The 10,608-nt window shown below is 37.6% G+C and overlaps 1 protein-coding gene across 1 annotated transcript; it reads left to right on the forward strand.

Annotated features, from left to right (window-relative positions):
* The first annotated feature begins 2,258 nt into the window (after positions 1-2,258).
* On the forward strand, positions 2,259-9,530 carry LOC137239484 (vitellin-degrading protease-like). Its single transcript, XM_067764817.1, has 2 exons — positions 2,259-3,573; positions 3,631-9,530. The coding sequence occupies exons 1-2, from the start codon at positions 3,363-3,365 to the stop codon at positions 4,143-4,145; spliced, it is 726 nt and encodes a 241-aa protein (XP_067620918.1). The 5' UTR covers positions 2,259-3,362; the 3' UTR covers positions 4,146-9,530.
* The last annotated feature ends 1,078 nt before the right edge of the window (positions 9,531-10,608 follow it).

Below are 10,608 nucleotides of genomic sequence, written 5' to 3' on the forward strand. Positions count from 1 at the left end.
TTTCTATGAATCTAACTCCTATAAAATTGAGAAAGTTTCTAAAACTTTTACAAAATTGCTTTACGTATGCTTCACTGGCCAGACGGCCTCCCATCATATACCAGCAATCACAAATTGCTTGGTCTTCAGGCTTTCCATGACAGAAGAACTTTTATCTCACTCGTGCTTGCCTATAATGTAATAAACTTTAGCAAGTATTGCTCTGATTTATCTACTTTGTTCATTCCATATATTCCACTGCGTGATCTTCGGCATAAAAAATAAATAAATAAATGTAAGGCGCGATAACCTCCGAAGAGATCTAAGGCCGAGCTTCTCTACCAATTTGTGTCGTGCTCCTCTTGATTTTCCCTACAAATTGGCCGGTCGGGACCTACATGTTTTATGCCGACTCCGAACGGCATCTGCGAAGAAGATGAGTTTTCACTGAGAGCTTTTCATGGCAGAAATACACCCGGAGCGCTTGCCAAAAACTGCCGAGGGGCGACCCCGCTTAGAAATCCCCGTTATATCCCCGTATTATCATTAATACAACAACAACAACAAAGCATGTACTTTTAGACTGAATGAATTAAATAAATAAATAAAATGCGCGCACAAAGAAATTACTAGTAATTCAGATTGATATTATTGACAGGTTGACTTAGCACATTTTTTTTAACAGCTGACGATTTAGCACATTTACACATCATTGCCCACAGCACGTAAAAATGAAAAATTTAAATATTTTTTTTGTGATCGATGTATTTTGAATTCAGTTTTAAAACTGCATTAAAATACAATTTTTCAAAAAAAAGTGACTTAGCACATTTTCACATTAAGCAAACGATATATATATTGTTTAAACACATTCGCTGTCTTTTAATAAACATATTGTAACGAATTTACTGCAAATCCTCTTATTTGCCCTTTTGCTAAGTTCGTATCACTAAACTGTTGAATAAATAACTCCAATATTGAATAATGGAAAAATGGCCTTTATTAAAGTACTTCACAATAACACTTATACTTTGCAACTAGCTGGCTTAATAACCAAACTGATAGCGTGCTTAACTGAAACTGCCCATAGCGCCTCTACCGCTGATGTTTTTATACTCTGTGATTACCTCGTGGCATCTTCTAGGCGCTTCCAGAATTTTACTTAGTTATAAATTTCTCAGCTACAACTACAGATGTATAATTTTTATAGCTTCTCTCTTACCCCATGCGCTTGTATCTGTGAGCGACACTTCCACAATCACAATTGCATACCTTTAGGAGCATTTCAGATAAGATATCTGCATGTGCTTGTACGTTGCTCTCAGCTGCGTGTACCTACATATGTGTAGACATAATGATTGATTCGTTTATGTAGATACATAATGATTGATCTATGGATGTGCATGCAAAGCGCTGCTTAGCTAATATTCGTAACAATATGTATATATTGGCCTAGAGCTCAAATATATATTGAATATATTATCTAAAAGGCCGAAATACAAGAAAGTAATTTTGTCACATTTTGTAAGATTTCTCTAACATCTCCAAGAATTAATTAACAAAATGCCCTCTTTCTGACAACATAAGTTTTGTTCGTTGGCTAAACAGAAATAAAGTTATAGGCCAATATATGGATCAACTAATGGAAGAGAGGTAATGGACTTGATAAAGTTTAGACACCAATAAAAATGTTATCCAAAGTTTCCGGGAAAAACTTTAGTAATCAGACCTATTTAACATCTGAAAGCTTTTTTTAATTTCAAGTCGACGTATGCTTACCAGGAAAATAATAAGGATAAGGGCAGGATCAAATAAATAAAAGTCTACACAAAATTTTATTAAAAGAAAAATAATAGATCTGTGTTTAACAGCGGAACAATATAAAGAAAAGGCATCATATTTTAACATCCAACTTTCCCAAAACGATGAAGCCTTTCTTTGAAATCATGTTTCTCTGGCAGGATGAGGGGAAAGAATAAACTTTTTGATTTCCACATCATACACATATTTGACCTTTAATACCAAGGGATAGAAATAATGTCTGACCACTCTTGATTTTCGGTTCGTGATGGACCTTATTTAGGAATTGCCCACATATAAATAAACAAACAATTGCAAAGAAATTTTGTTTTTAAAAAGTATAGCCAAATGCGTCATTTCATTTCGCTAGAATATGAATAAATACATTTGATTTGTTAATTTGTTTGTTCATTTGTTTAGCTAATTAAAGCAAACAAAAAACAAGTAAGGTTGTCTAAGTTTGGGTGTAACCAAATATTATATACTCAGCGTGAATTTGAATTGTACAGTTCATTTCGGATAAATTATTTTTTCAAACTTTGTTACGAAACTTTATAAGTGAAATATCATTGATACAAAACTATTTTTCTTATTATTCTAGTCCACGACCCTTTTAAACACCTTTTATATAAAAGTGGGCGTGGCTTTTAACCGATCCCGTCCATTTTTTCTAGAAATATTTCCTGCTATAAGGAAAATATGTGTACCACATCTTATTACGATCCTTTAATTTTTCTTCGAGTTATGGCACCCGAAACATAGAAAATTGTTTGGTCATAAAAGGGGCGGTACCAAAAAAAATATTATTTTTTTTCCTTTTTCTGGTTATAATTTCACTTGGAGAATGAAACACAATTGATATGAAGCTCTTTTTTGCAATGATGTAGCTTATTTTATTCGTCCGCGACCCTTTTTAAAATCTTTTATATAAGAATGGGCGTGGTCCTCACACCGATATCGTTCATTTTTTTTTTTTTTTTTTTGAAGCATTCTCTATAGTAAAAGCAACCTCTCTGTCGAATTTTGTTATCAAAGGTTTAAAAGTTTTTGGTTTTATGATTAATAATACTTGTAAAATTGATTTTATCACAAGTGGGCGGTGCCATGCCCATTTTCAAAAAAAAATCAAAAGTCCTAATAACGGTCCACACATCAAATTTTAACATTCTAAAGAAATTATTTGCTAAATAATCAGGTTTTATGTGTTTTCCAAAATGTTTTATATGTAAAAAGTGGGCGTGGTTACCATCCGACTTCTGTCATTTTTAATAGCAATGGGATATGAGCGCCAAGAAACCCATAAACCAAATTGCAATATTCAATTCACAATATTTACGCAAGTTATCTCTATTCGTTTATGCCCGTTATGTTACCAATGTTAATAGACTCTATGGGCAAAGCGTTCGGAGTATAACAATTTGACCTTGAGTAGCTTTAACTTAACTTTATATGTATTTTTGTTATTTCAAATTCCTGAAAACTTATTTTTATTTACACAACCCAATTGGGTATAAATAATGCCCACAAAATGAATCTCCATGTACTTGATACTTTAAAAGTGGTAGAAAAGGTTTTAAATTGAAATGAATATACGAAATAATATCGCGCTGCTATTTGCCCTGCTTGGTCTTGTTTTAAGCTATACAAATGGACAATTTCGCATTATAGATGGCGAAGTAACAGATGTAAAGAGAAGAGCACATTCAGCAGCTATATTTCAAACTGGTCTCTATATATGTTTTGGTTCCATAGTCGCTTGTAAATTGGTGGTTACAGCTGCGCATTGCGTAAAAGGTAAACATCCGATTATTCTCGCCGTTCAGGCTGGTCTAACCGATATAACTAAAATAGGAGGACAACGACGCTATGTATGGGATGTACATTATTATTGTGAAGATAATCCAGAAACGCAATTTATGAATATAGCTATACTTCAATTGACTGAACCCTTTAAACTGAATGGTGCAGTACAAGTAATAGAACTTTGCAATGATCGATTAGTACCGGGCTCTTGGATGGTAATTATTGGATGGGATCATGTAAAAAAAGTACCTCCTTCTCATCTTCTCAAAACTAAGTTGGTGGAAATAAAAAAATGTGAGAATGAAAATAAAAATTTATCAATACCGGAAAATTTAGCAGAAATAACCGTTTATGCTGGACCTCAGGGAGATATGTGGTTTGGAGATTCTGGAGCAGCAGGCGTTATGAATGAACGACTTTGTGCGGTGGCACAAGGTAGGAGTAGAGTCGCCAGTGATCCGGGTATATATTTAGATCTAACAAATGAAAAAGTTCGAAACTTCATAACAACCACGATGCACAATGTAGAGCTAAATACCGAAGTAATAAGTGATAGCGAATAGTTAGTTTAGGTTAGGTCATGATGCAATAAACCAGGCACGTGAAATCAATATTACAATAAAAAGAAAACAAAAAAATTTTGTGCATTTCCTTTATATAAATGGACAAAAATCAGCGAAAATGAAATTGTAGAAATATTTATGAGAAATAAAAATATAATCTCGTCATCGACTAAATCGCGTTTTGTACAGACGTCTAACAAAGTGCTCAGTTTAGTTATTGTACTATAACAGTAACGTGTTTACTATTTTTTCTTTTGCTCTACCGTTCGCATATATATCATTCGACTATTTCCACCAATCACAAGCGTAGGAAATTAAACAACAAAATGCCGCCTGATCCTCCGGACAGAGGCGCAAACAGATTTTCTATTCTAAGTGATCAAAGTGACTCCTTTGACTACACCACTTCCTTTCCTGACCTTACCCATAAGAAAACATCCCTTATCCATTCTAAATACCTAATCCTTTCCGCACCTGATAACAGTTTTTCAAAACTCAGCCCATTTATAATAAAAAAATGTATTGACGCAATATCAACACAAGTCAACAGCATCAAGCAACTGAGAGATGGTTCCCTGCTCGTCCTAGCCAGAAACGAAAGAGTCGCCGAAAAATTCCTAAAAACCAAAACCTTAACTAATTCCTGTCCAGTTACAGTTAAACTGCATGAAACCCTCAACACCGTAAAAGGCACTGTGTATGCACCCTGCCTAGTCAACGTGAAAGAAGAAGAGATCGTACAAGAACTCAAAAGCCAAGGAGTATCAAACGTTTATAAATTCACCACCACACAAGATGGTAAAACTACACCCACGGGCAAAATGGTTCTCTCTTTTGACCTCTATCATCTCCCAAAAACCCTCGATGTAGCCTGGTACAAAGTCAAGGTCAGACCATACTTCCCCAACCCAATGCGCTGTCGCAACTGTCAACGCTTAGGACACACAAAAACCCACTGTTCCTTCGCCGCAACCTGCGATGGTTGCAACCTACCTCCACACCAACCGAGCAATTGCACTCTACATCTATGCGCCAACTGCGGAGAGGCTCACCCATCATCCGACAAAAACTGCCCGAGATACAAGCAAATGAAAGAAGTGCTACAAATTAAAACTATCCACAAATGCACACTAGGAGAAGCTTTCAAAAAATACAACCTAAATAATCCGTCCAATGACACATCCAAACGCTCATATGCAACTACAACAAAAGATTCCGAAAGAACAACCAACAACACCATGCAAAAAACAACAACGCCAATCAACGCTAACAAGGCATCAACCGCTGCTGATCATCTAAAACGCCCAGCTTCCCCCTCTAAATCCAACTCAGGCAAAATGGCAAAAACAACTACAATCAACAACTTTCAATCCTTCTCCAACAACAAAACTAATCACAGCACCGAAAACCTAAACAAAAACACAAATAAAACAAACTCAATCACATCCCCATTAACCAACATCACACAACATCTAATCTCAAATAACAGTTACTACATCCCAACAGCGGATAACAACTCAATGCACACAGATTCAGATAACTAGCTTATATTCCTAAACGCCGAGTTACGAATAATTAAGCTAATACAAAAAATACGTATGCTAAGTAAATTCAATATTTTGCAGTGGAACATGAACGGTTTCACTAACAACAGTATTGACCTTGAGCTTCTCAGAAACGAACATCAACCACAACTAATATCAATCCAAGAAACCCACTGCCGCACTGGCTTCACCCCTATACCTCCAAAGAACTACACAGCCTACTTCACCAACCACAACACAAACACTTATGCCAAGCAAGGAGTTGGGGTGCTAATTAAAAGCAACATTCCATACACACAAATCATCAACACATCTTCCATTCAAAACATATGTATAGAAATCCAACTAAACTTAAAATTCACAATAATATCAATATATATACCGCCGGATCAAACATTCACCACTCAAGACATTGATGACTTATTCCAAAATATACACAGCCCGGCTATATTAGTTGGGGATGTAAACAGTTGGAACACTTTGTGGGGCTCACAAACGAATAACGCCAGAGGTCTCACCTTCGAAGCTGGAATATCAAGGCACAACCTATGTATACTCAATGACATGCAACCAACACATCTCTCCACACACGGATCGCTTACCCACGTCGACATTGCCTGCTGCTCCACAGCACTCTTCCCAATAACATCAAGTCTGACCCTAGACGATCTACACCATAGCGACCACTTCCCTATTAAAACCACATTAACACTCTACAGTCAACATCAAGAAAAACCATTCATAGCCAAATTTAAACTACAGGAAGCCGACTGAGAAAATTTCGCAAAAACCACAGAAGAAGAGCTTGGGAAAAGAACATTTACCACCCAAACAAATAGAGACGCTGCTTCGCTTACCAAATCTATCCGCATTGGTGCAAACAAACATATCCCCCAAACCTACCCAATAAAAAGCAAAAAATCCGTATTCTGGTGGAACAGCCATCTTGCCGCGCTGCGTCTGGAGAAGGTGTCAAATTGGAAAACATACAAACGAACCCCCACAACCGAAAACCTTATCCGTTTCAAAATATCTAACGCCAAATTCCGGAGGGAAGCAAAAGCCGCTAAAGCCCAAAGCTTCCAACAATTTTCCAGCATGATCAACCGCGAAACCCCCATTGGCAAAATATGGAGCCAGATAAAAATCATTTACAACAGAAACACAGACACTTCAATCACTGCAATAAAAAATAACAATATAACCTTAATCGAGCCAAATAACATCGCAAACCACTTCGCCACACATTGGACAGAATTCTCCTCCGACAACAATTTTTCTTCAGCCTTCAAAGCAGCTAAGCACCGGGCAAGCCATACACCAGCAACAAATCCAGCAAATTTACAAGCAAAGATGCTAGAGACAGCTATCACCTTATCGGAACTCAAACAAGCAATCAACAGTGCAAAAGGTGACACTCCCGGGGCGGACCGTATGTCGTACAAAATGATAAAGGTTACTTCAGATTTGACGCAACACAAAATACTCAACTTATACAACAATATATTTAGCACCGGAGTAATCCCACACCAATGGAAAACAGCAATTGTAGTTCCTATACTTAAACAATCCAACGACGCAACAAAAACTTCCAGTTATCGGCCTATTTCCTTACTACCGTGCCTTGCCAAAATTTTAGAAAAAATTATCGCCAAAAGACTTTCATGGTTCCTAGAAAAAAAAACTAATAGCACCAAACCAAGTCGCCTACAAAGCCAGGAGTGGGTGCACCGACACACTTCTCCACATCGACTTGTACGCTTCCAAAGCTCTATCATCTAGGAATCACGTCTCCATTCTTTCAATCGACTTTGAAAAAGCATTCGTTCGAATAGGTGCGCATGTCGTCATCGGCACTCTAAAATCCTGGGGGATTGGGGGCAAAATATTAACATACATTACATCCTTTTTAACGAACCGTCGGTTCAAAGTCAAAGTCAACAACACATACTCTGATACCCAACCACTGCACAATGGCATCCCTCAAGGCTCTCCACTATCCGTAACACTTTTCCAAATAGCCTTCAATCGCATTAGCACCATTATTCATAACTACAAGCTCTTAGATCACTGCATATACGCAGATGACTTATACATACTAGCAAAAAGAAATAATAACAGTGACAACAACACATTATTCAGCAACGTGGTAAATGAAACATGCAACTGGGCAAACACAGCGGGCGCAAACATCAACTTTTCCAAATGCGGAATTCTACACATCTGCCGAAAACACAACTGCCACCCAGCCGATGTGACAATTAACTCTCATTGCATACCATACGTCGAAAAACTAAAAATTCTTGGCATAATGTTTAGCAAAAACTACAAATGGAACAACCACTGCATATACCTAAAAAAGTCGCTCACAACTAGAATCAACCTAATTCGGTATCTAGCAGGTAGAAGCTTTACTCACATCAACATCAAAACACTCGTTTTGAGCAAAATAGACTACGGGCTATTCCCAAAAACTACCCTAAACATCATTAAACCACTATACCACCAAGCGGTTAGGAGCAGCATATACGCCTTCGTCACCACCCCTGTAAACAACATGCTAACCGAATCAGGGCTCCCATCACTAGAGGAAAGAATAGCGGAAAACAGGCTCAGACTTCTCTCAAAAATACTTTTCGAACAACAATCTATACTTGACAGCGATACAAAAAAAGCCATTACATGTATAAACACCCCAAAAGTCCCATCGGCAATACTCAACATAATTCACGAAAATCAAAACATCATAAATCACACCTACAAACAGTATATCAAAAAGCATCCACCATGGCTTTTTAACACAAACTCATGCAACACAGAGCTTACAAAACACAAAAAAGACAACACCCCCAACACCGTATATGTACAACTATTCAAAGAAAAACTATCCCAATTTGAAACCCAACAATACGAAATTTTCTTCACAGATGCCTCAAAAGGAGAATACGAAATCGCCTACGCCATAGTAAACTCCAAAGGTCAAACGATATCATACCACATAATGCAACCCACCGCATCGATATTTACGGCCGAAGCCGCTGGGATTCTCGAAGCCCTTGAAATGGCTCAAAACTACAAGAAAAAAGCCGTAATATTCAGCGATAGTCTTTCAGTCATAGAAGCTGTAAAAAACAACACCAACACCAACTGGGACACAATAAACGCCATCCGAGACATTATGCACCAGTCTCCCCAAACCAAGCTCTTCTGGATACCAGGACACGTAGGCATAACTGGGAACGAAAAAGCAGACATCGCAGCGAGGTCTCCCTGCAAAACCCCAACAATTACAAGCACCATCGTGGAGAGATTGGACTTCTTGAGATTCAGTCTTAAACAACACCAAGCCAAACTTAACGAACAGAGGGCACTCATTCAACATTATCATTATATTACCATAAACCCTAATAAAACACCAGCAATATATCCCACTAAATTAGAAAAGAATAAAATCGTCACATTTTCACGCCTACGCCTCGGCCACACAAACGCAACACACTCACACCTGCTTAACACACAAAACAGCGGCAACTGTCTACACTGCAACACTCGCCTCACTGTCAGCCACCTACTACTGGAATGTCCAATCTACCAAAACCACCGATCTTCCAACCTAAATAGTCAAAACCCCATCAACCTACTGAAATCTCCAACTACGGAACACATCAACACTGTCTACAGCTACATCCGGGCCATCAACACAAAAATATAACCCTTTTTTACTTTACCGATACAGCCAATAGCCCTGGCAGCTAGCGCTGTAACTCAATTAAATTTTATAATTTATTATAAATTTAATTTAAAAAAAAATAAAAAATAAAAAATAAATAAAAATATAAAAGTGGGGCAACACATTACTTGGATTGGAATGTTGGTAGAAAAGGATCAATCAGTCAATTCATAGCGCTCCAATTTCTTATTTTTAAATTTAACCGTGCGCTACCTAACGCAATTTTTTTCTACTTTTGTTGCATTGTCTCGTTGTCTTAACCTATCTGTGAAGTTTCACGTTTGTAGCTCAATGAGAAGTTACTTAAAAACGATCGCAAGATTCCCTTCGTTCCGTAGAATTTTTCTAAATAGCTCGATTCGTGCGCCCCCTATAGAAACTTTTAAGCTATTGCATATATTTTATCGCGGGCTTGGCGACCAAATAAAAACCGTAACAAATACTTGTCAAAAAAGGTTCGAAAAAGGTTCGGTGTTAGCAACAGGCCAAATACATAAAATTGTTAAAGTTAAAAATAAAGTTAAAGTTAACAAGTAAGGAAGGTTAAGTTCGGGTGTAACCGAACATTACATACTCAGTTGAGAGCTATGGTGACAACATAAGGGAAAATAACCATGTAGGAAAATTAACCGAGGGAAACCCTGGAATGTGTTTGTATGACATGTCTATCAAATGAAAGGCACTAAGAGTATTTTATGAGGGAGTGGGCCATAGTTCTATAGGTGGACGCCATTTAGGGATATCGCCATAAAGGTGGATCACGGTTGACTCTAGAATTTATTTGCACGATATCGGTATCAAATGAAAGGTGTTAAAGAGTATTTTAAAAGGGAGTAATCCTTAGTTCCATAGGTGGACGGCGTTTCGAGATATCGCCATAAAGGTGGACCAGGGGTGACCCTAGAATTTGTTTGTACGATATGGGTATCAAATTAAAGGTATTAATGAGGGTTTTAAAAGGGAGTGGTGGTAGTTGTATAGGTGGTCGCCTTTTCAGAGATATCGCCATAAAGGTGGACCAGGGGTGACTCTAGAATGCGTTTGTACAATATGGGTATCAAACGAAAGGTGTTAATGAGTATTTTAAAAGGGAGTTGGCCTTAGTTCTATAGGTAGAAGCCGTTTCGAAATATCGCCATAAAGGTGGACCAGGGGTGACTCTAGAATGTGTTTGTACGATATGGGTATA

Source organism: Eurosta solidaginis, chromosome 2 (assembly GCF_040869045.1).
Source record: "Eurosta solidaginis isolate ZX-2024a chromosome 2, ASM4086904v1, whole genome shotgun sequence".
In the NCBI taxonomy this organism is placed as follows: domain Eukaryota; kingdom Metazoa; phylum Arthropoda; class Insecta; order Diptera; family Tephritidae; genus Eurosta; species Eurosta solidaginis.

Coding starts and splice junctions, on each gene's coding strand:
- LOC137239484 (XM_067764817.1), top strand. CDS start 3,363: ATGAATATACGAAATAATATCGCGCTGCTATTTGCCCTGCTTGGTCTT. Junction 3,574..3,630: donor AGCTGCGCATTGCGTAAAAG/GTAAACATCCGA, acceptor TAACTAAAATAG/GAGGACAACGACGCTATGTA.